The sequence below is a fragment of the Astyanax mexicanus genome, chromosome 15 (assembly GCF_023375975.1).
Source record: "Astyanax mexicanus isolate ESR-SI-001 chromosome 15, AstMex3_surface, whole genome shotgun sequence".
NCBI classification, from domain to species: Eukaryota; Metazoa; Chordata; class Actinopteri; order Characiformes; family Acestrorhamphidae; genus Astyanax; species Astyanax mexicanus.
In genome coordinates, this window is record NC_064422.1 from 22,912,991 (window position 1) to 22,940,553 (window position 27,563).

Here is a 27,563-nt window from a genome sequence, read left to right on the forward strand (position 1 = left end):
ATCACTAGCATTCAGAACTAATCCCTGATGCCACCAACAGAATACTACCAGATCTCCTCAGCGTTTGCTCTCACAGCAGATCTCCAGGACACAGGGGACGACGCAGAGCCTGCTGGAGAGCCCTGTGGCCATCTGGGCCCGCGGAGGTGAGGGCTCTTATCAGCAGAGAAGAACATTTTAGCGGCGGTTGTACAGCACTGACGCAAGGGACAGGAAAAAAGAAAACAACATGCTCCATCTTTCTCTCCCCTCCGCTGCTCTCTCTCTCTCACCCGCTGATTCTTTTCATTATCCATGACATTAGCACGCCGCCGCTACTATGACAGCACTAACGCCGGCTGCTCTTTACAGCAGGCGGAAGCAATCGGCTCTGAAATCACGGCCAGAATGAACTCCTGTGACCCCCTGGGACGGCTAATCACCACTCTGTCTGCTCAGAGCGTCTCAGTCTGCGGTGTAACCAAGACGACCCAAATGAGCTCAATACATGATATCTATTCTCAACTGTGTGCATCATCAAGCACTAAAACCCGGAACAATAGACGAGACACGAGGAGATGTAACAATACAGTTTACTAAGGTTAAGTAAGGATGTCATGATACTAGAAATCAATAAATAGAAATCCTAGGATACTTAAACAAAATGTATTAACACCTATAGTGGACAGCACAGTGGGTGGAAATTATTGTGACTGGTGGCATCTGGCTAAAAGTGTCCATATATAGTGAGCCGTGAATCTTGATATCCTGTAGGCCTCAACTTCCATGGGACACAGCAAGACAAAGTATTAATAGAATTTTGTACATATATTAATCAAATTTGATACCACACAAACATGTACTGTTTTCAGAGTTTTGGTATTGGGCTTAATACTGAATAATCAGTTCCTAAAACTTCCCTTGGGTTGCTTGATAACCAAAGAATTATTTCTGTATTTAACCATCATATTATTCCTTACATCAACAGATTATTAGTTTAGAATGACTGATATTTCAAAACAGACATTTGCTGGTTTATTTATTGTTTTTCTGAAGAGCAGAGTACAGATAGCAAACCTTCTCAACATTAAAAGTAATTCAACGTAAAAAATGATTTAAAATGATTCCAACTAGCTAACTAATGCTGAAGCAATGTTATTGGCTCATTAGTAACACAATGCTAAGACAAGGTAAAGAGAAACTGCCAGATTTAAATGATATCACAAACTGAAAATAAATGATCATATCAACACACATATAAAAATACTATTTAGAACACCCACAACATACAGATTTGCAAAAAAAATAAGCTTTAATTTGTTCACCAGGAGTGGCATGAAGTTATCCAAAAGCAGTGTGTAAGACTGGTGGAGGAGAACATGCCAAGATGCATGAAAGCTGTGATTAAAAACCAGGGTTGTTAAACCAAATATTGATTTCTAGCCTTATAAATATGAACTTTTCTTTGCATTATTTAAGGTCTGAAAGCTCTGCATCTGTTTTTTATTTCCTGAAATAAAGGCTTTAAATGACAATATTTTTATTTTGGTATTTGGGAGAAATGTTGTCCGTAGTTTATAGAATAAAACAACAATGTTCATTTTACTCAAACATATACCTAGAAATTGCAACATCAGAGAAACTGATTCAGAAACTGAGGTGGTCTCTTAATTTTCTTTCCAGAGCTACAAATGGAGGGAGAAAAAAAACCTAATTTGCCAGTTTATGTAAATGTGCCGTGTAATGAATGTCTGTCAGTGAAGAACGCTGTAAATAATATATATTGAAATATTGTCATTAATAAAACATTGAACATGTAGGGGACTGCAGTTCAATTCCCAATCTGGGTGACTGAATGCTGCTCTGCACCAATAAGAGTCCTTGGACAAGACTCCCAACACTACACTGACCATGTAAGTTGCTCTGGATAAAAATGTCAGCTAAATGCCATAAATGTAATGTTAACATCCCCTTAGAACTCATACTTCTATTAGCATTTCCAAGCTAAATTCTGAGGTAACACTTCATTATCAAATTGTAGACTTCTATCCCATGACTTTTGGCACGACCCACAGTAATATATGTGGAAAATTTGCAATTTCACACTCGCACACTTGTCCTCCACTCTCAAGTTTTCCATTTCCACTGTCTCTTCCTCACTGTTCTCCTTCTACTTTCCAGAGCCTGACGTTTGCTTGTTTTCCACTCTTTCTCTCTGGCTTTTTCTAAGCCTGCAGCCGCCTGATTGATGTCGTTGCACTGTTCTGGTTTCAGTTCTCGCTTTCACAAGGGATGCTGAAGCTCCAGCGCTCCGGGACAGGAAACTAAAAACCTCTCCATAAGCTAACAGGTCAATTTCACATCTTGTGCTTTGCTGAGCAATTACACCTCATTGGTAATTACTGTGACAGCAAAAAAAAAAAAAAAAGCAGGCCAGACCTGATATGCAGATAACAAATAAAAAAAAAATAATAATAATCTAACAAGAGCCGAGCTGCAGCCTGGAGAGCAGCCACACATACCCTTTTAATACAGCTTCAGAGAAAATAACAAAAACAAGGGTATATCCTGAAATCACAAAGCAGCCTTTGATCTCAGTAATGATCTTTCATATTGGACATTCGTTGGAGAGAACTGGAGTGGTATGTACGGAAATGAACAAATGACATATAGAAGACAAATAAAAGGTTAAAAAGCAGAGAAGTAATACAGCAGACAGACTGTAGCATCCTTGTCATATCAAAACCACAGCAATCCATTTCATCTTCCATTTAGAGGCATTTTTCCATTTTGAAGAAGCAGCTCCTCTTTACAGTTTTGTTACAAACAGACTACAAGAAATGATCAAAGTCATACTGTTATAATGTACTATATGAACAAAGCTATAAGGAATTGGGGATGTTCAAGGGTATTGTAAAATTGTTTTTTATGAATAGTTTTGATAAATGCAAGAAAATCAAGCAAGATAAGAGTGTTAGTGGTATCAGGATGTTGGATAATGTGCACATAATCTCATCTTTAAATGCCCAACGCATCCTAATAGTACTGCTCCCAACTGGGTGGTGTTCATATACAGATAGGTTCATGATTATCTGCTCAGAATGTCTTATTCTATTGGAAAAAAAAAAACTTTTTTACTGCAAAGGGTTATTTTTTATATTTTATATATTTTCTTCTATAAGGTCCACTTCACAGAAACATGGTCCTGCTGCTGCAGTGAAAATAAGCAGGAGATGGAAGACTGTTACCATGGAGGCAGAGCAGCACCAGAGAGATGACACAATACTTGCATCAGACAGAGGAGTAAACACTCAGACAGAGAGGAGGGGGGGTTCATGGACACAGAAAGATTACAGAAAAAAATAGAAATGGACACGGACGAGAGGAGAGAAACGGACAAAAAGAGACAGCGTGAGAGATTAACGAAGACAACTTCAGATACATAGACACAGATATAAACAGAGAGACATGCACACATATGTACAGGGAAAGGGACACAGATGTAGACAAAGAAACAGGGACACAGACTTGGACAAAGAGAAATGGACACGGATATAGACACAAATACAGAAACACAGAAATATACAAGGACACAGACATAGAGAGAGACACAGATATAGATTGCCAGAGAGACATGGATAGAGAGGTAGGCAGCGAAATACCTGGACACAGGCTGAGACACAGGCAGACACATAGGGAGACTCAGATATGGACAGAGGGACAGAGAGACAGACACTGAGAGACAAAGACAGAGACAAACACACTGACATGGAAATAGAGTTAGAGACACGGATAGAGAGACACGGATAGAGAAGTAGGCAGCAAAAAAAAAATTAACTCATAGATACATAGATACACAAAGACTCAGATATGGACAGAGAGACAGACACTGAGAGACAAAGACAGAGACAAACACCTGGACGTGAAAATAGAGAGTAGAGACACTGACAGAGAGACATGAATAGAAAGAGGCACAGAAACACAGGCAGACAAATACGGACACAGACACTCAGACATGGTCAGAGAGATAGAGACTCAGTTATGGACAAAGGGAGAGAGAGAGACAAACAGTAAGAGACAAAGCGACAGAAACATGCAAGTGGACATGGAAATTGAGAGATAGAGACGGACAGATGCATAGCTTGACTGAGAGAAAGAGAGAAAGAAAGAAGAAGAGACAGAGTGTTCTCACAGCTGCCTTTCAGAGAAGGACTTTGCACTTAAAATGGAAACCTAAGAGACAATCTGGGCAAGATGAAAACGACAGAATTTGGAGAGAACGTGGAGTAAGAGAGAGAGAGAGAGAGAGAGAGAGAGAAAAAGAGAGAGAGAGAGATCAGCAGTAATCAGATGATAATGGTGCTAAAAGCCTGACGGAGCTGTGTTATAATACGATGGTAAATACAGTTGGAATTAAAGAGCAGCGGAGGGGAAAATGGCACGCTGGCACGTGGACGCCTTTGTTGGAGTGCAGAGACGGCACTCTTGTTGCTATGGCAATACTACGCATGAGGCGGATGGTGTGTGTGAGAGAGGCTTGTTGCTGGGGTAATAAACGTGAGTGTGTGTGAGCGAGAGCATGCGTGTGCAGCATATAGAAGTAGGAGTTGTTGGCAGGATCATATACAGAACACTGGAGTGGAGGAACTGGTTAACCTACACTGAAGCAGGTCTTTGTTAGCATGTTAGCTTGTCTCAGTATAGCTCTGTTATTTTGTGTGCAGGCTACGAATGTGACATGTAGACGTTGTAACGTGAGATTGTGAGAATGTGTGTGTGTGAGTGTTTCTTCATTAAACTGTACAGGCTGTGCATGTACCAGATTGATGTATGTCTCCTCTGTAAATGAGGTTTGCGCGTATGTGTGTGTGTGTGTAAGGGAATGCACAAATGTGTGGCCGTTCCATACACCCCCCACCACCGCAGGGTCAGACAGAAAGGTTGTTGTGTGTGTGGTGCTGCCAGGCAAGGCCATAGAGAGGCAACATACTCACACACAGCTGCAAGCCCCTTCCCCCTCCCACCTCCTCCAGTGCAGCAATGTCACTGAGTGCTTGGCTCAGTGCCACCCTTACACTGTGTGTCCTCTATACAGTACGGGTCAAAAGTTTGAGCACAGTCCGGAAGAACAAGGAAGACACCAGCGCTATTATAAAAATAGAAAAATGGAAAATAAGAAACAAGGAATGCAATTTCTATTTTTATTTTATTTTTTACGTAATTTGATAGCTGTTTTTAACTCTGCATCACAATTTCATAAAAAAAAATTAAATTCTAGTTGTTTTGCACATTCTTGACGCTAAATACACAACAATATGGATATGTTATATGGAGCCTTTTACACATCAGCTGATACTGACATATTTGTAATCAATGCAGAAATTTAGTTTGTTCAAGGTTGTTCTTAATAAGTCTGGTGGTCATCTAAATCACAATTGTAGACAAATACGACTTATGCATCTAATTAAACTAAGAACCTGTTTTCTACTTAGCACATAAAATTAACATACAAATGCAGGCTAGAAAAAGTAAGTTAAATTCTGTGTTAATGGCTTCTAAGTTAATGGTGGCAAAGATTGTTATAATTAAACAACACAAACGTTTTTTAAGTGTGAATGATCTGTTCAGAATACATACCACTATATACAAATATTTTCTGGGCTATATAGCTACATAGACAAACTGCTAGCATTTTTTCCTGTTGGTTATGAAGAAAATGCCCATAAAACACAGAAACACGCTAAATATGGTAATATAGTGGTTGTTCCCATTTTTACAAAGAAAATACTTAAATTTGTGTTTTTCTCATAGTCCTCTGTTTCTGTTTCTCTACATCCTGACAAGAATTGAGACACCCTACCTCTAGTCATGCACATGCAAAACAGATGGGTAGGGCTAAGTGGTAAAATGGAATTGGGCATGTAATCGATTATGAATGCAAGTTAAAAGACCGTTCCTATTAAAATAGATGGTTCTTCTCATAGTTACAAAGCACACCACACTATATACCATTTCAGTCATGTTGCAGCAGGAGTTCATAACATCAAACATAGATACTAGCAATACTTATCAATACTTCATTATGTCACCTGCTTTAGTGCAGCTGCTGTGATGGATAGATATGATGGTGGAGTCAGCTGACTAACATGGAAACACAAGAGTTCACTTTTCCTTCCCAACTCTCTCTCTCTCTCTATCCCCTTCTCCAGCTCTCCAGCCAGTTGGCCTCCTACACAGAGGCTCTATTGTAGTCTTTATGCTGAACAGATTGCAATAGTTCAGCACCCCCACCCTGGTTTTTGGAGAGAGGGCATGGAAATGCCAGCCACCTCCCACTGCTCAGCTCACTGAATAAGCACCGGACGGGGCCCTAACCAGTTTTAATAATGTACCGTGATATTAACAGCAATAAAAGTCATACTGAGTCATGTGTGAATCATTCTGGTGACTGTGGACCTAAAATAGTCTACTGCTACAGGGCTCCTGTAAAGCACAGAGATACACACATGTAACACACAGAGATACATAGATGTATACGAATACTAGATAAAACAAGTCTTATAATCCTTTGTATCTTATATATGAATTTTACCAGTCAGGTTGTAAGAAGCAGTAAAGCCACTCCTCTAAAGTACAGCGTTATAAAGAATTTTCTGTGAAGTTTCTCCAGCACCGAGGCTGGAGCAGTATTAGCATTAGCCGCTAACCGCAGTTTAACCGTGTTAAAACAAGCTACGTAGGACGAACCACTAGCTGATAATGCCCTGGGTTAGCAGAACACTCAGGGTTCCTCAGTAGAGTGCATTGCTGCTAAAATAAACTAATATTGGAAATCTAAGCTCACTGTAAATAAACGAAAGTGTGTTACTCATCCAAATAAACAGTTTTCAGGGGAGAAATCTGTGAAGATTTACATCCAGCGCTAATATGACTTTAAAAGATTTTTTATTTTATTTTATTTTTTTTTTTACGTATGCATCTGACCTTGGAAAGTGCAAATAGAAGACCTGCCTGCTTCTTTCATATGTATCAGCTGTTTGGGGAAACATGTTGGTTTACGCTACAACAGTAATGGTAAGCAAATGGTGGATCGAACAAGCATCTTACAGCTACCATACAACTGCCAATCAGTCCCAACATACCATATGTTGTTCCTGTCTGGCAGTTGCAGGGTATCTGTATGTGTAAGTGTAAATACACACAATTACATGGCCAAAAGACATAGAACAGCAGTAAATACACTAATAAAGAATGGGACCTAAGGGGATGGCTTGATACTGCCCAATCCTGTAAGAAATTGTAAGGTGTTATATCATGTGAGTGAAGCTGAACAGGGGTCAGTGTGCTCATGGCAAGGTGACTTGAGTTATCAGAGCTCGAGCGAGGCCTGATGGGGTGTCAGATGGATGGAACATCACTTTCTGGAGTTATGCAGGCATTTAAAATGCCTCAAGCCACAGTATTACATGTGTACTGGGAATACAGTGGGAGGGTACAGTGTGTGGTAATGATTGTATATGTGTCTTATTAAAATTATCTACCCTGTGAGTTTGCAAGTTCTCCCACTTCTCCTACGAGAAAGACTGACTAGGCCACTCTAGAACCTTGATATGCTTCTTACGGAGCAAATCCTTGGTTATCCTGGCTGTATGCTTTGGGTCATTGTCATGTTGGAAGACCCAATACTAGATATTGTTGTATTTATGTTGTACAGTTCTAACATAAGACATGCTAATATAAGTTGATATATTAGTCAATATCACCCTGTATAAATAAATGACCTACGCAAAACTCTTTAAACAATATTCAACAATACCATGAAAGCCATTTTGCTCAATAATAACAGTACAGTTCCATATCATTTCATCCTTAATGATCACTGCTACACCATATGACCCCAGGAGACTTTGAGAAGGAAAACAAACATTAGAAGGAAGGGAAAAAAGGAAAGTAAAAGAAAATCAAAAAGTGATAGAATGCAGATTGTGGAATGAATAAGCGGCACGTTCAGGAATGCTAGCAAAGCCCTCCGGGGATGGGAGGAGGGCAGCGGCGGGTTTGAGGAATGCTCTGCTGGAGGAATTTCACAGGCTGTGGCTCATGAACGGACTGAGGAATGAAGGAAGGAAGAGAGCAAGAGAGGGAGAGAGAGAGAGAGTGAGAGAGAGAGAAGTGAACAAAGAGGACTGACTACAGCAGCCGCATGTTTAGTGTGGCAATGTTTAATGTCCTATGGGGGTTTCTGCCTGTCCCTGGCATTGGGCATTGGTCAGTAAGCAGGGCTTTTGGATGTGGAAGCTGTGTGGTTCTGTGTTTTTTTTTTTTTTTTTTAATGCTCTCTGGCCCTTTCATTACCCAGCCAGATGTTTTTTACATTTCAGGCTCATCCATTGTGAGCCTTCGAGTAGCGGTGGTGATTTTGTGAGTGAGTGAGTGGTGTGTGTGTGTGTGTGTGCGCGGGTGTTCTTTTTTTAAAGGCCAGGCAGTCTGACAAGAACATAGTGTTCTGCTGCACACCAGGAGAAACTCGAATGAAAACAGAGACTAAAATTGCCCTGCAGGGGATGGCACATCACACATCGATTTGCTTTATTATTATAAACCCTTCACATGGCACACTCGCTCATTTCTTCTTTCTCCCTCTCTTTCTGTCTTGCTCTCTCTCTTTCTCCATCCTTTTTATTCTTCTTTTCTCCTCCAAAGTAGAGCTTCAAAATAGCAAGCAGTTAGATGTTGTGTGGCTGGAACAAGCTAAATCATTCATTATAGGGTGTGATCAAAAACACAACTGTAATTACTCAAAGGCAGCAGTTATTAGCTGCCTCACAGTATACTGCTGAGCTTGTGTTATGTTTAAAGGGGTAGTTTGTCAAAAAAAATGATTCATCATTTCCCTGAGATGCAGATCCATCAACCAAGAAGAGTTTTGCATTTTAGAAAAAGAGACGTAAGGCTAAAAACGCTAACAAACACTAGCCTTACACTATCACCAATCTTAGCTTAGCAAACATACACTCATACATACATACAAATGTCTTAATCCACTCCAAATGCCTCCAGATCTTCATGCGTTTGGCCGAGACTAATTAAGGTAATTTAAAATGTGGTTCGACCAACTAATAATCTACCTACCTATCCACAGTATCTGCACATACATGGATGGGATGATGGGCAGTTGTTTTATGTAAGGAGTTGTATATGGCTCTATATGCAATAGAAGCAATTCACACTCACCAAAAGTGGTTGTTCTATAGAATGTATAATGTACATACAAGAATGTTTAACTGTCGTGTGAAGCTGTTTTTTGCAGTGTTTTGGCAAATTCCATAAGCAGACATTTAAAACTCTAGAACAAAATTTAAGAGACCACTTAAAAATTATGAGTTTCTTTGATTTTACCTAATTGAAAACCTCTGTAATATAATTAGGAGGAAGATGGATGATCACAAGCCATCAAACCAACCTGAACTGCTTGACTTTTTGCACCGGGAGTGGTATAAAGTTATCCAAAAGCAGTGTGTAAGACTGGTGGAGGAGAACATGCCAAGATGCATGAACCAGGGTTATTCCACCAAATACTGATTTCTGAACTGAATTTTGAATTCGGGAGAAATGTTGTCTGTAGTTTATAGAATAAAACAACAATTATCATTTTACTCAAACATATACCTATAAATAGCAAGATCAAGTCAATTTTTTTAGAGTTTGTTAGCATCATTATCCTGGCATCTCCCTTTATTTACTAAAGAAGCAAATGTCTGATATCAAGAGTCCTAAATAATTGACAGCATCTAAAGGAAGTGATGCATCTTGTTTGTTCTGTTTGTTTGCTCGCTCCACTATTATTTAAAGAATACTATCAAACTTGTAATACTAATCATATTTGTAAAATCAAGTGACATAATATTATTATGAAGGGAGTATGAAGGAAAACCTTATACAAGTAAGCCATACACCCAATCACAATGCTTGTTTACTGTACGCTGTTTGACCAATTTGACCAATCAAATGTTAAATTTGAGTGCATTATGGATGGTATTTTAATTTATTTACGGTATTAGGGCTTTCTTTACCCATGCCGCAATAAACTGCAAGGCACGTCGCAGTTTGTCGCAATATATCCGAAACATTAGTTCTCTTTCCAGCGCCAACATGATGGCGGGCGTTGCGGCCACTTTAGGAGGTGGGAGGGAGACGGCTGCAATTTGCTGGCAGATGGCTTTTCAAAATGGTGCCGAGGCGTGCGTAAGACACAGAGGCTAAAATGCGACGTGCATATAAATCCAGCACTGCAGGAACACAACCGAGAGAACACACCCCTCCTCTCCATGTGCCTGACGGGTTTGCTTTCTAAGCTCCTGCATCACTGTGTTCTTTTACAAACGCTGGAAATAAAGGAGTCTGGGAGAGTGGCTTAGTGGGGAATGAGAGGGGGTGCTTACTGTCAACAGAAACACTGTGATCAGTGGGCCACTGATCTACTGTAGCCGTCGTTAGTGAAACTAAATTCCTCCTAGAATGGATTAACCTGATGACTCTACTCTGATTAATCATCTAATCTAATCTACTATTAACCCTTTTTGGGTTCCTCTCCATTGGTCACTGTATGAAGTTCCCTGCAACAAGTGATTCCTTCAGCTGTTAAGCACAGATTATCTCCAGCCTGAGGCGGTGAGGCGAGTGTTCAGAAGTCAGAGCAATTTGCAGATCTATTCTACAGTGGGAAATAAAAACCTACTGTATATCTGAAAGCTTTTCATCTAAACATGGGTTGTTTAAATGTGTTACTCCATGTTTGTTTACTTTGGTTGTTTGCTATGAATTAACCACCATCAGAAAAGTATGCACAAAATACTCTCTCACGAACGTGTTTAACTGGTTAAAATGTCAAAAAGTATGATAAGAGTTTAGCTTTACTGCCAACAGTGATGCAATGCTGCATGAGTAGTGACTGGTATTTACCTGTGTGTATTTTTACCTGACAAACTTGTACACCATTAAGTTTAAATATGTTATATTAAAATATAAAATAAGTTAATTTACTGAGGCTACTTTTTGCAACTGGTATCTGAAACCATAATCAATACATTTTTAAAACTAACTAATTTTAGCTAAATTGTACTGTTTTTTTTATGTTTTATAATAGAAGGTTCGACAATAGCTGACACTTTAAATAAAGTGTTCAAATCGACAAGATTAAAAACTGGATCGGAACATTCTTAGCAGAGATTACTGTCAATTAACCCTTGCAGAACTGTATCAATTTCAGTATTAAAAAGTGTTAAGGTTAATTTAGTTCATTTGATTAATCAAATTACTGTTATGTGGCAGTATTTATATTTATATTTGACACTTTTTCTCTCCTGAAATACAAAGATGTTTTGTTTGAACTGTGTTTAATACAAAATCTATGTGTAAGGATGAATGATCTGCTTACTATTCAAACAACAAAAAATATATAAGGAAACAATAGTTTGTGCATCACTTTAGGTAGTGCTGTCTGTTTCAAATAAAAAACTGTTATGTAAAAAGTTATTTAAGAACTAAAAATCGTAATTGAGAAATGCTAATATATTTAAAGAACATCAAGATCCCCACTCCCCTATATCACTTAGCCCTAACAGTAGGTCATTTGAAGGTTTAGAGAGTCTGAACATGGCATTGTTGGCACCTTTGGATGCTGCTTGTTGTGTTAAGCAATGTAATGCCACATTTTCCTTTAAGTTCCTCCTCATCTGTAGCTTCCTACACCAGGACTGCTCAACACACATCCTGTCCAAACCACTGCACATCACTGTATTGAGTGCTGGTAACCAATCAGTGGAAGGTACAAATCTAAAACCACTGCAGATTAATAATAATGACAAATAGTAAGGGGATGTATGATATCTGGAAAAAAATACTTTGCAGACAATTTTACCATATTTTACCAGAAGTCAGTGGTCAAGCATGATCAAAGATTAAAAAGAGTAAAATTAATTTTAAAATAAAATATTGGGTAGGTATAACCTGCCTTTAGTGAACATCGCATGTTGTGTACATTTTGTACATTTGCCTTTTGTATCATAGAGCAAAAAGGTTTCAACATTTTATTAATTTAGCCTTACATGATATTGCACATCTTCAAATGTGACTTATTGCAGATGCTCAACTTTTACGATGATGATTTATTGTGATGCAGCACTGACATACCATCTATTTACTATTAAAAAACGAAACTTAAATGGATAAAACTGTAGTCTACTATTTTGCAAAAAGAAAACAGAACTCTGTCTGAACCCCTCTCATAAAAAAGGGTATTTGTTTGTCCTTGTGGTTCAGGACAAGTGTTTCAGAAAACCCTCCCTAAACTGCAAGAGAGACCAGCAGTAGAATAGGATGCCTCAATAAATCCAATACGATATACAGGAAGATACTATACATGTAAATAATCAGTGTCAATGAGCTGTGTCAGGTGTCAGTGTCACCTAGCACCTCTCAGAGCAAAAACAGAACCACAACAAACACGCACACGCTCAGTGGACTTACCTGATAGGGCTGGAATGCTCCGTCGTCTGTCAGGAATTCCAGCTGTCTGTCAGAGAAAAACTCCACAGCAGTGATGGAGCCCAGCACACTCTTCCCCACCAGAGGCTTAAAGGTCTGTAGAGAAACAAAGACACACAGACACACACAAATCATTAACTACAGAGCCAGCACACAAGTGAGGGGAATCCACGTGCTTCAAAAGCAGAACCATTGACTTTGATGTGTCTCTCTCTGTCTTTAGCATTTCAGCAGAATAGAACAGCAATAATAATAATAATGTGTGAAAAAAAATCAATAATTGTTAAAGTGTATAAAAAATCCATCCATTCTATCTTAATGGAACTTCATAACACTTTGTTTTTACAGATCAGCCGTTTTTAAGCTGTTTTTCAACCACCACACTGTCCATAATTTGAGGCTAATTAGCTTGGTAGTAGTGGGTAAGAATACCTCTAGCGCTTAGCAACACCAGTTAGCGCTCAGCATTGCTGTCTAGCCATTAGCACCACCAGCTAGCTGTTAGAACTGCCTGTTAGCCCTTAGCATCACCAGTTAGTGCTTAGCACCAACAGCTAGCTAGAACATGAATTCAATTATTTTTTTAATTTATTATTTTATTAATTGCCTGACAGAACTATTAAAAATCTAAAAATGTGAAATGTGAAAAAACAAACACAGACATTTTAAAAAAGAAATGGATTTGCCCTAAAATAAAAAAAAATATCTAATAGCCCTATTTACCTAAGCCTAGTTTGCTAGCTATGAGTAAAAACATGACAAACATTATTATTTAGCCTTATGTTTATAAGAGTATTTTTAGTCAGTTAGTCGTCAGCTAATGCTAAAATATTTTCCCTCCTTGTAGCAGTTAAGCATTAGAAATGTTTTTTAATAGCCCACAGCTGATATCGGAAAGCATTAAGGAAACATCATGTAAAAGTGGTAAAATGCTAATGGTGCAAACAAAGAGATAAAGTTATATTGTGTGGAGGTATCCTGATGAATGAACCAAAATAAATGACTGTATTCAAAACGATTGGGATTGACATCTCATTACATTAGCGTACATTGAAGCTGAGAACGTGTATTGTATTTTCTCCCTGCTTCTCCTATAAGGTTACTGTTCCGGAGATATGAGGTCTCGTTCCGACAGCGACAGTACGTTGCTCATGTCCGCGTAAAATGATAGGACGGTGTCTCTTGCCTCTTGACTTAACACTAGACAATAGGCCTTGAGTTTGAGCTTGTGTGTGTGTGTGTGGGGGGGGTTAGAGTATATGTGGTCAGTCGTTTCTTTGCGTTAGCATTGGTGCTAAACACTACTGTCTATACTAATATACTGGAATTGGTGTCACATCAATATTGATTATATTTTAGCAGCAGTGTTATTGATCAGATAACTCATAACATGGTTAACTATAGTGCACATCATGTACAGGGTGCTTAAGCTATAGACATTTTCCACTTATGGAAATGTGGCTTCTGTCTAGTTGACAGAATTTTCCGATGGTGTATAAGGTTGTATTTGGTGTTATTTAAAGGGAAATAGAACAGAACGAATCAGAATGAGTAAAATCAAAACAAGGTATGACAGAGAACAGCTTAACTCATTCATACTAACATTATTCAACATTTATTTAATTAAATGTATGATTATATTAATACCGGCTTCACAATCTTTCAGAAAATAGTGTGTACGTAATTAGACAGGCAAAAAGCCCCTAATGCATTAAGGAACCGAAACTAGTTACATGATGAGCCTGTCAAGAAATCCTCATAGAAAATGCTTTACACTGAAACACAGTCTACACTGCCAGAAAGGACTTTACTGAATAGATACATTTTTGTTCCTCAGTATCAATATATCCATCAATATATCCACCAAGGCATATCATGGCCCTTAAGGTCATTACATACAATCTACAGACAGAAAAGGCATATTTGTACTAGATGTGTAAGAAAAAATATTGCTATATAAAAGTATCGCAATGTTATGTTTTAAAATACTCTGTTGATTATTTTTTTATTATAGTTTACATGTAAAGATTGGTGTCAGACAGTGGTTTATGTTGTGTTGTGTTAAATCCTATTGTTCTGACTGCCTATAACATAAGCGTAAGCAAGCGATGTATTGCATTTAAAGCTGATGTCCGTAAATTTCGGAATTTCTGGAATTTAGGGCCCTCTCTGGTGAGAATGGGTAATTGCAACAAGCATGCGGAAGAATCATTTTAAACTGGGCAGGTGTAATGCGGTCTCCTTTCAGAGCGGATTAATCCGATTCCAGGTTATGTTCAGTCAGAGTGAGAGAGACAGAGAGAACTCAATCAGAAACTTCACTCCTTCGTTTCTTTGGTTTTACTATGAGTGAATGAGCTACTGAGCTCTTAGTTTCCCCTTTTGAAGTCTCCATTGCTCCACCAGCCGCACGCGTTCAGTAAAACTGATCAGGATTCTCTTTTAGAGACTGTACATGTGACGTAAGTACGTAAAGACACATGACGTGGCCAGAAGAACTCCCCAGTTTTTAGAATGAATATATTAAGGATTAGGCTTAGCAGTGATGGTTGTTGCAGCACACTGGTACCATTAAACACACTATTTTAACCCTTCTTCACTCTGCTTATGCTTTCAGATTAGAAACAAAATAATACGGACTGCCACTTTAATATCTTGCAATAAATCAAAATCTATTGAATCATAACCACTATAGCAAGATTAGTACCGCATTGCTAGGTTCTTTTTAACAGAAAACCCTACTCTATACCTCTTCATAACTCATAACATATTTTGAATAGAAAAATGCATTCAAATTCAGGACACAATACTGGAAGCATTTGGAAGCAATATAACCTACAAAAACAACTGCAACAAAATATAGAACAAAAAGGTTATCAAGGTAACAATCTAAGAGATACCCTTGAGGGTTGCACCCCAGTGACAAGCAAGCTACCATGCCACTGACAGTGTCATACCTTCCCTCCCCTGAGAGTGCAGTCTTGTAAATGGGTCACAGGCTTCAGACAGTCACTGACAGAATAAGATTTCCAAACAAAGAACTCTTTGCTTCTTCTGGTCCCTTTAAATAGAACCTCCTATACGGTTTGTATGTTAAATCTAAAAAGGTCATCACTTTCATTCTGTCAGAAAGATACAGCTGAACTCCGGCCCTTGTGATGTCTCAGAACTATCGCTTGAGAGCGAAAGCTGACCACAGCCACCAGCAGGAAGTGCTTTCAGTTCAGTTCAGCGCTGCTGACCACAGATCAGTGGCTAGGGGAAGCGGATGAAGGCTTGGAGGAGATATATGTAACTCTGTGCACCACACTGGTTTATCTGTACGTTGTTGAACACAGCTGTAATCAGCTGTAAAACTACCACCATGCACTGAATGAACAACTGCTACCATATATAACTTCACAGTATAACTACAACCATACACTAAATCTGTGATTGCCGTTATCAGCCGGTAATGCACTGTAACAGAAGCTCACCATGTATTACAAGTAATCTATTAAAGATGCAGCGCTTACAAGCCAAACACTGCATCTACAAACAGAGACGCAATGGAACTATTTTAACTTGCAGAGACTTTAACACCAAACAGATTGTTTTTTCTCGTCCTCTTTAACTCAAAATCTTTCAATAAACAGCGATAATGAAAGTGTGGTATGATCACAATAATGCACTCAAGGTTCGCACAGCACAGCAGTGCCAATATTACACGTTATAGCACTCGCTCTTGTGTATTATTGCTTAAGTATAATTACAACCATACACTAAATCACAGAATAACTACAACCATACACTATGACTGTAGTGTATATCTCACACCAAACACCATCAGTCTATAGCTACCTCCATGATGATAACTGTATTATAACTGACATGCACTATGACTGTATATTTATCAGTATACACTATATAATACACTGCATTATTCCGTCGTAAATTGACTGTATAACTACTGCCAGCCACTATAAATATATAATTACTGCCATACCCTACAACAGTAAACCTCTCACCATATAGGATTCTTCAACCACCAAATATGAATTTCCTCAATTAGTTCACACATTCAATAGACTGTAAACCTGCTAGCAGAACAAAGTGGACCCCTGGCCAGCAAGTTAACTGCAACAGCATCCAAAAATAGGACAAGCAGCAAGTTAACACAGCTAAAATAAACAGCTCCATAAAGGAGACTGTGTTTGGCCAGTGGGGGAGGTAGTAGGGTGGATGTGTCGGGGGTGGTGGTGTGTGAGAGGGAGAGAGAGAGAGACAGAGGCATTTGGCACATCTCTGATGTACTGACACGCTGTAATAAAACTCCCGATTACTGCCTCAGCTTTAATTACACCGTGCTGCTATTCATTAGATACATGAATAAAAGTCCTGGGGGGAATATTTTTGGTAATGTCACAAAAGGTGAATGACAGCCACGCCTAGCATTTCAATTTCAATCTGAAATTAACAGCGTGACTGCTAGTTACCTGCTGAACACAGGAAGCGACAATAAAGACGAGACATGTGGTGAAAATATAACGTTGTAAGACAGACATTTTATTGCCAGTGTAGAGTGCATATAATGTTTTCTTTTACAGGGATTTGTTAACAAGGTGGAAAAGACCAAATAAAACAGTAGTGCCACATTACAACCAATAGAAAAGATACAGTAAATCTAACTTAAGTACCTATATTTTTCATTTCTAATTCAATTTAGAAACAGGAGGAAAAATAATACAAATTTTCTTTACTTTTTCTGTACATTTTTCAATTTTCATTGAAACTTAAGAAGGTTAGGAGCTTTGCTTCTTGTGTAAAGCTTACTTTTTAAAGAACCCTTCTGTAGACATCCCGCATGAATAAAAAATCATGTCAAATCATGGCCACAACTCATTGGAATGAGATAATTCATTCGTAGCCTGGCTTAGTAAGGTATAGAAACAAGTAATTACAGTAAATTAGTTAATAACTTCATAAGATATAGGAACAAGATACTTTTCTCATGTCCAAGCCTTAGTAAAGTATAGGAATGGGATCATTCATTCGTAGCCATGACTTAGTAAGGTATAGAAACAAGTCATTACAGTAAATTAGTTCATAGCTTCATAAGATATAGGAACAAGATATTTATCTCATTGTCAAGACTTAGTAAGCATTAGAATGGGATTATTGAGTCGTAGCCATGGCTTAGTAAGATGTGGGACTGCGATAATTAAGTCATGTCCCAGAATGAATAAGATATAGGACTGATAAAAGTAATGGGAATGAGATAATGTTGTGGTCACAATATATAGATTTACGGATGAGAACATCATTTATTTTATCCCTTACTTTTTGAAGATAAACGTGATGACATACTTTCCTCTTCTTTATCACAATAATAAGAACATGCCACAAACAGCCCACTTCCAGAAGTAGCAGTATATTAATAGAAAGCTAGGCGGAGGATTATGAATGTTGAGCATGGCTTGTGTACTCAGTGGCTTTGGGAGTTGAAACAAGGCTACAGTAGCACTAGTTCTTTTTTCTTCTTCTTTCTAGGGCAGATAAATATAGAAGGCGACCCGGTACGCATCTTAAAGGAAAAAACAGCACTTCCTCACCGTAATGAAAACATTTACAACCAATATAAACCCCCGGAAAACACGCAGGCCCCTGCAGCTGCTGGAGGCATGCAAAGCGTGAAGCTGTGGTGGTGGTGGGGGACCTTAAAAGACGCTGAACAACAACACTTGTGTCAGTGGGTTCAGTTGGCGGGGCCCATGCAGGTGGAGATGTGGTTTCACAGCACTGAGCATATGTGTGTGTGTGTGTGTGTGTGTTAGCGTGCGCTAGCACTTTCGCTAACATGGCACATTGTGACCTACCTCTCTGTGATGTACACCACATAGTACAACATATAGACTAGAATTTGACATTCAGAGCAGATTTAACAGCCATAAAAATGGCCAAGAGAAAACGTCCGAACTCTACAGCAGCAAAGACACAAGCGCACATCCTATAAACACACACGCACACTTCCTTGTGCAGCCGCAATTTGGGTCACATCTGCCACACGTCATTAGGGAGCTACCTTTCACTCGTAAAGCACCGACAGGCAGACACACTATGATTAGTGACCGCTGGGAGCCTGCCTATAAAAAACACCTGAAAAACATAAGACACACTAGAGTATCACCACTGATGTAATATCAAACCTCACAGAACTTGACATGGAAAGATATTAATTGTTCTCTATTCTCTGTATTGTCTCAACACAGTATTCAAATATTGTGCCTGTAGGTGGATACAAGAGACTGATCATGTACTTTCCTTTAGTTCTAAAATGAGCTGTTTACATTAATCTCTTAACCTCAACCTCTGGAGTTCCACAAAGCTCTATTTAAGGCCCTATGAAAGTTAATCGGTTCTTCCAGTATGAAACAAGAGGCAAAATTATGGCCATTTTTTTTTCTTTTATTAGAAATCTAATACAAACATACAGAAAAGGATCTTGTGGGATCCCACAGGGCTAAATCTTAGGGCATACATAACTTGTGTTATTATGACAATATGACTTGGATCTGACAATGAAAATCTCTCTGCATACATATAGGGTCTGTGGGGATAAATCACAGCATTGAAGATGGGCATTAGATCACATATCTGTACTTATTAATACTGTTAATGCAGGTTGGTGCAATCTGCCATGTTTTATAATCGCAAACAAATATTGCGGATATTGTCAAAAATTTAATGAAACATAAAAGTACTATGAGATTTGACATCAGATTTTTTATTGGGAACTACCACTTGCTGCATTTTTTGAGAATATGAAAATATTGTATTATGTTTTGTGTTTTGCAAAAATGTCATCAAGGGTTTTGCAAAACACAAAACATAACACAATATTTTCATATTCTCACAAAATGCAGCAAGTGGTAGTTCCCAATAAAAAATCTGATGTCAAAATATTAATGGAAAAATAACAAACATCTTGTTGTTAACAAACATCTTAACTTTGGATAACTCTGTCTTTCATCATTTAAGTATCATTTTTTGCAATGGAAACAAACCAAAAGTCTCAATCCTGTAGACTGTACAACAAATATAAATGTGCTACTTATAACATTGCATTTAATCTAAACATTGATTTTATGTTAATGCAACAAGCTTTTCATTCTGGACCTTCGATTTTGTCCATTCACTGTGAAATTGATGTAATGTAAAGGCCAGGAAAGAAAACAACAATAGCAAAACAGGACAACACCAATAAACTCTCAATCCTTCTGCTAAAGCTTTAAAAATGGTTTTGGATGGTCACCGGTGCTTTTTGTTCAGAGAAAGCAGAGACGCAGCTGCGAGCAGACAAAGCATTTCTAAAAATATTGTCCTTGGCGGACGCTGGGAGGCCGCCTGTAATTCGGCAGTAAATATTTTATAAGGCTGAGTGCACTGGAATGTAAAGAAGAAAGGCTGGCTGGAGCTCATGCATAGCTAAGTGATGCGGAGCGCCCGGTGCTTCCATCACTCTCCGAAACGTTTCAGCAGGCAGGGGGGAAATGGGAGGCCCGTATCTGATGAAGGTCAGCGTGGAACACGAGCTACAGTCCCACACACATAGACTGTCCACACACACACACACTCGTTCACACACAGTTCACCCTGCTGTGAATCAGTTGATAAGACATAAGGACTGTTAGACAAGCTGACAGCGGCCTACACACTCCTGTACTCTCTATGACCTTAATCAGTAGAGTGTAGACATCTGCTCATGCACTGTTTCTTCTGTAATCAAGAGATAATTAATTAGTGTTTTATCTTCTATTACCGTAGACTCTGGAACATTCTGAATTAACCTATACAACTATAGTTTTGGTCACAGAGTGGTTCAGCTGTCTCGAGTGGTTCAGGGTGGTTCAAATCCCTTTCATGCAGTTTGCCATCAGCTGCTGGAGCCCCGAGAGAGCACAATTGGCCTTGCTCTCTCCCCACATTACTCCAAAGGGTGATGTTGATCAGCACGAGCCGTCTGTGAGCTGATGTATCAGAACCGAGTCACTGCACTTTCCTTCGAGTGCGCTGTGATGCTACTCTGTAATGCTGCATCAGCAGCAGTCAGAAAAGAAGCTGTGGCTGACTTCACATGTATCGGAGGAGGCATGTGCTTGTCTTCACCTTTCTGGTGTTATTAGGACAATCATGGAGCTACTAGAGGAGAAACGTGTGTGTGTGCATATATACACGTATACTAGTATCTACTCAACCTAATGCTTGGAGGCTTTTATAATCCTATAGCCCATGTCTTGATGGCTTGACAATTACTATTACAGTTATTACTGGTACTGATGAATTGGCCAATATTGGTCAATAAGTCCATGCTGAACTACTGTTCACTATATGTTTACTCTCTTTATCTTTCCCTACAACACAGACGTATACACACACACACAAGCTGTCAAAAGCCATCTCCTCCTCGGACGGGTTATACATCTTTCATTATGTAAAGCATCGACACCGGAGTGCCTCACAAGAGAAAGGAAGTAAACAACTTTTCTGTTGCAGCAGAATCAAAAAGACACTCTGCGGCAAGCTTCCCTTCAGCCTGAGGGCGTATTCAGGTCACTCCTTTACACACACCACACACACACACGCCCTTACTACGCTACGCTATGCTCAAATCTGCAATCTGAGCTAATCACATTCAGGCTTAGAGTCACTTCTACTGAAGTGGACACGTCACTGATCAGCACTATGTAAACTGTGTCTCTGCTGGTTAGTTGGCTATTTTTTGTGTGGAGTTATAATGATTACTTTATTATTTGTCAGCTTTTAGCCTGGTAGCTCGTTGTTCCAGTGTCACGACAGAGCAGCAGCAGTGTGTGTGCATGTGTGTGTATCTCAGATTGGCATTTATATGGCAATTTGAAGACTGGAGCAAGAAAGATAGCAGATGAAGAGATTAAGAGAAATAGAAAGAGAAAAACTTCTCTTAAAGCCACAGGAACATTTTCTGTCTCCTGATCTCCTGTGTAGTGCCAAAGAGCTTTGTGTCTGTTTGTCAGTGTGTGTGTGTGTTTGTGTGTGCCCCTTGCTCCAGACATAGCTTCCCTGCTGCCTGCCTTAAAATAGTCATGGGAACTTTAGTCACCACATTTCAGAGCAAATACGCAAAAGAGAGATATATGAAAGCTAACTGAAAGAGTCAATTGTAATCTATATTGTGTGAAAACCTCATATGTACAAATTTGCAACCTAACACGAATATAAAAAAAATAATCTCTTCTTAAATTTCAATGGAAGTCGAAACGATTTAAATCCATATCATTTTTAAGCACTACTATTGCTCTATTTATTATGAAATTCAGAATCAATGCAAAAATGGCCAGTTCTTATTATATCAAACATAGATAAACAACAGAAATGAAGATGTAATATTTTTTGATAGTACCATTCAAAAGTTTTTTACACACACCCTTTCAATGTTCCTTTTCTATTGCATTGTAGACTAATATTGAATCAATCAAAACAAGGAAGAAATGCATATGGAATAATGCAGCTAATAAAACAGAACTGGGCCTCCACCATCACCTGACCTAAACCTGTTAAGCTGAGCTGCTAAAGAAGGAAAAGGTTCTCAGTAATACTGCTGTAAAACCATTTCAGCTGATTACCTCATGAAACTGACTAAGAAAATGGCAAGAATATGCAAATATTTAATTAAAGCTAAAGGTGCTACATAAAAGAATTTAAAGTATAAAACATATCTCTGTCTGTTTAACACGTTTTATATTTATTACTCATTCCATATTTGTTTATATAGCTCAAGTTGTTGGTTTAACACTAGTATAACACTGTTTAACAAGGTTTTACATGGGCAAACTTGATGATGCAATATTAAACTGTATTGTAGAAAATTATTTAAAAAAAAAGGAGTCTTAAAACTTTTGACTGGTACTGTATATACATATCATATGAGTGTACGGTATACAGCATAGTGCACTTAGGCCCCACAACGATCACCTCATCACACCCACTAACAGCATAAACACACTCTAATCTCTTCAACCTTCAACCACTCTGAACTCCAATGACCTCAGTGATGAGTCAACTCAAAGCTGAATGACTTAAAAAGACCAGCAGTGCTCTCCCTCTCTCTCTCTCTCCCTCTCTTTCTTTCCTTCCCTCTCTCTCACTCTCTCTCTATCCCTCTCTCTGAGTGAGAAGACATAATTACAAACAGCCGCACTCTGGACAGAGCTGCATTGAAGACTGTTTGCTAAATGGGTCATAGTGCAGCCCTGCCCCATTTCCTTCTCTTCTTTCTCTCTCTTACACACACACACACACACACACACATTTCAAAAGTGCATGTCTCAGTGGATCAGCCAGATTACACAGTGCTCCATGTCTGTGTCTAGACTTTACCTTCCACCACTGCAGAGAGAGAAGAGAAAGGGTTGGTCAGATAGAGAAAGAAGAAAGAGAAAACTGAGAAAATCAGAGAGAAAAAAGAAAAAAAAGGGAGAGAGAGACCTGCCCTACATTGTAAAATCAGTAGAACTATATATATATATATATATATATATATATAAACACTCATCCACGGATGTGAATTTGTTAACACTGTTCAGGTTCATAAGGCAGACTGAAATCACTTCACCTGTATACAAGCTCTGTTATAAACCGGCTGGGTCCATTAAATGTGATCCACCCCAATGGCAATGACCTCACAGCCCATAATAAACAGCAGTTACACATATACTGCTGTAGAGTTTTAACTCATTAACCAACTGAACCAATGTGAATAGAACGTACTAGAAAAGTGCATACAAGCGGAGATTGAAGGAGATTTAAACATTCTACAGCAGTGCAATTGAGAGTAGATCACCAGTGAGAATAAGATCACTTTACAACAGTGTGAATGAGAGTAGATCATTCTACAACAGTGTGTATAAGAACATTAATTAGATCACTCTACAACAGTGTAAATTAGATAATTCTACTAAAGTGTGAACTAGATTGGATCATTCTACAATAGTGTGAATAAGAGTATAACACTCCATTATAATGTGTATATAGGTAACACACCCTACTACAGTGTGAATGAGCTCATTCTACTACAGTGTAAACCAAAATAGAACATTCTACAAGAGTGAAAGGGTTTAGATCACTCTACAGCAGTGTGAATTAGACTAGATCATTCTACAACAGTGTGAATGAGAATAGAACCTTCTACAATAGTGTGAATAAAAGTATAACACCCTATCATCATGTACATGGGTATATAGGTAACACACCCTACTACAGTGTGAATAAAGGAAGAACATTCCAGAAATTTGATTATGACAGTTGGACATCATACTCCTGACAGGATTAACATCCTAATACCCTGTGGTACAAAATAGAACATTCTACAACAGTATAAACTGGGGTACAACAGCCTACATCTATATTTTACTACACTATGTGGTATGAATTATGGTAGAACAGATCAGAACTGTTCCTACCCATGTAAAGAAGGGTAAACCTTTCAACCACAGTTAAAATGAGGGTAGAACCTTGATAGAACAATCCAGAAACCCAACAACCCAAAAATGGCACATAGGTACAGCACCCCAAAGTTTGCGTAATTGGTGGAGAATGCAGGTTAAAAGGAATTCTCCTGTGATTGTCTATACAATCTCTATCTTTGATTTTTGTCGCAGACAGTAGTGTACTGGGGACATTGTTTCCCATGTGCTTTCCTGTCTTTACTCTGGAAAAATATCAAGATGTCAGTCACAACAAAAAAAAAACACTGGCCACTGCCCAACTGCAGAGAGACCCATATCTTAAGCTCTTGCTCATTGGCTTCTACTGGACATGTGTTTGGGTTGAACAGAGACTACAGGTTACTTTGAGGTAAATGGTTAGTTGTGGTTCTCCACACCACCTTTATGTTTGGCTGGATGAGCCTCCGGGCCCTCCGCAGTGTCATACCCTTATCAAAACCTTAACACCGCCCAGGGGCTTTCCACACAGCTGCACCGGCTGAACACACGGTGTCTGGATTCTCTCTCTTTCACAAACACACAGCTTGTCTATCCACTGCAGTGATTCAATAAGCACTAGGCAGGAAAAGTCCCTTGCAGCCCCCCCCCCCCCCCATCCACCCACACACACACACACACACAGAGGGATAAATCAAGATGGCTCTCAGCCTGCTGCCTGCTATTACACAACAAGCCTGCTGACGTAGACGAGCCCACGAAGAAGAAGGTTAAAATAAAACTCCTCTCTCTCTCTCTTCTAACCTACGAGAGCAAAAAACCTCCGGCTGCAGAGGCCATCGCTCACTCCAGCCCATAAACATCCTGCGAGAACAGAGTGCACGTGTCCAAACTGTTCCCAAAACACTGTTCCCGAAAGAAGAAAAAGGGCGTGAACACAGCACAGCCTGAAGTTAACCCTTCAACGTCAAACTTTAACACTAACCTCTGATGACTACTGCGTACAAACAATTAACGAAACAACTACACATACAGAACGTCATATTTGTTTGGTCAGACGTGTATTTTTTACCTCTATTGCGAATTGCCGGCCTCAGAAACAAGCTTGGAAATCCAAAACCAGGAATGTCTCTCTCATGTCCAGTGTGGTCCTGTCTCAGATCACAGGAAAGTCCTCCTCGTTCGTTTGTTCGTTCGTTCGTTCGCAGAGGATCGATTGGCAAAGGAAGGACAGCGACTCTTTTTCTTTTCCCGAACGGCTTCTTCAAACGAGGGTCATTAAAAGCTGAAGTGACGAGCTCCGAGAGGACAAGGTGTTCGCCCCTGTGCCGGCCGCATGGCCGACATTTTAACTGGCTCGCCAGGAAAAGAGGGAAAGGGAAAAAAGAGAGAGAGAGGGAGGAAAAAAAACGAGAGAGAGGGAGAGAAAAAAGGCGACTGCCGCAGAGCTGAGAGAAAACAGGGCAAGGAGGAGGACGAGTGGAAGGAGAAGCAAAGCCACTCTCCCTCTCTCACTCTCTCCCTCCTATCTCGCTCGCTTGCTCACTCGTCTCTCTCTCTCTTCCACACGCTCACGCGCACACACACACACACACACACACACCCTCTTCTCTCTCTCTCTCTTTCTCCCTCGCTGCGTCCGAGGGTTCCGGAGGCTCGGACTGGATCTGGGTCAGAGCCGCCCGCTTCCTCCTGCTTACACAAGCGCTCAACTGTTCTGTGCTCTCTCTCTTTTCCTCACACAAACACACACACACATACACACACACACACACACACACACACACTCACTTGCGCATGTACATGCACTGCAGCCAACAGGAAGCTCTTCAGACCCACACACACACACACATACACAGAGTAAAAAAAAAAGAAGAAAAAATGAGTGTACAGGCCCTCCTTTTCTTCTGTACTTTTCTCTTTTTTTCCTGTCCACCCTCCCTCCTTATGTTCTCTCTCTCTATCCCTCACTTTGTGTCGTTCTCTCTCTTTTCCTCTCTTCTCTCAGCTGTTGAGACTTTTTTTACAGGCACTTATGACTTGTGTGTGTGTGTGTGTGTGTGTAAGTGTGGTTGTGGGGGTGGAGCAGGAAAAGGGTGGTGGTGTGTACAGTGTAACTAATCTAATCACAGGTAGCCAAACGGTCGTTTCCAGAATGACTCACAACAGTAAGCCTAGGTAAGGTTAAGTATCCAAAGTTGAGTATCCAAAAAGACAATGCAGGGCCTAATTGAGCAAATAAACTCTCACTGTGCACATATACTAATATTCCTAAAGTCAGCAGTGCATAGGGCTGCAACGATTAGTCGATATAATCGACAATGTCGATTTTTTAAAAATCTGTCGACTACAAATTAATTTCATTGTCGACTAAAAGTTCATTGGTAACAGTACTGCATTCCACAAAGTGCTGGGGACAGAAGCGCAATGGGAGATGGGTTGATGACTCACTCATACAGGTCACACTCGACTTAGTCTGTGTCTCCAGAAGTGCCCAAACACAACAGATTACATATTTAATCACTAAATATCATAACTTTCCATATTAAAACAACATCCAGACACTTAAAGGCCTTTTAAATCTCATGTTCAGTTGTTTCTAGCGTTTTTAGAGATGGAGAACATGGCAAAAATAATCATTGACTACTGACTACCCAAATAATCGTTAGTTGCAGCCCTAGCAGTGTGTAAATTAATAATGAAGCGTTACCACAGTGACGGATTTGGAAACACCCATCCCTGTATAGTTTGTGAGGTGCTATCTTGTAAGAGAGCCTAAACACCGACCAGTGTGCTCATGGTACAGCAGTAGAATTTTATAGAAGTTTCATTCATAGAATGCATTATGCATTACTACCCACAGTGGACAGTGCAGTGGATGGTAACGACAGTGACCGGTGGCATCTGACTAGAACTGTCCATGTGAACAGAGTTATAGAGTTATAGAGATTATAGCAGAAATTACATCTATAATCAATGCAGGAGGCCCTCCACCCATAGCCAGAAGGTCACTGCAGCAATTCAGAGCCTGCAGGGGAAAATATAATATACAATATCAGTTTATTATTCTTATTATGTTGTTGTTGTTCTGAATATTATTATTTGTGTAAACAGTGTGTGAGTTGAGTGTTCTTGGCCTGTAATAGAGGGGTGTGTGTGTGTGTGTGTGTGTCTCCTTCTATAGTCCACTGGCCACGGGTCGCCTCAAGGTTACAAGTCACTTTTCAAAGTCACTGCTGTGATACAGCACACAGACAGACACTCATCATAACAAGAAATAACCACCTCTCTATCTCTCTCCATCTCTCTATAAATACACACTGATATCACTCTCTCCATCCTGCTTTCTTTCCTCACATTCCTCCTTCACATTCCCTCTTTTTATCTAGTCCAACACTCCATATTATCTTTCCTTTCTGATTCTTTTCCTTTAATCTTCCACCCTTGCCATCTCTACTTATCTCTTATCTTTTTTTCTGTCTCTCTCAATCCCTCTTCTTTTTTTTTCTTCAATTCCTACTTCCCTACATATGTCTTTCTCTCCTTCCCTTTTGTCTTACTCTGTCTTCCACTAATCTC

General features: G+C 39.4%; 1 protein-coding gene across 2 annotated transcripts in view; it reads right to left on the bottom strand.

The window, feature by feature from the left end:
* The window catches only part of jmjd1cb (jumonji domain containing 1Cb), a 172,049-nt gene that overhangs the window by 41,377 nt on the left and 103,109 nt on the right, over positions 1-27,563 (bottom strand). For both annotated transcript variants that reach the window (XM_049464844.1, XM_049464843.1), the window contains exon 3: positions 12,508-12,621. In XM_049464844.1, the coding sequence (XP_049320801.1) occupies positions 12,508-12,621 (114 nt within the window). The remainder of the gene's footprint in view (positions 1-12,507; positions 12,622-27,563) is intronic.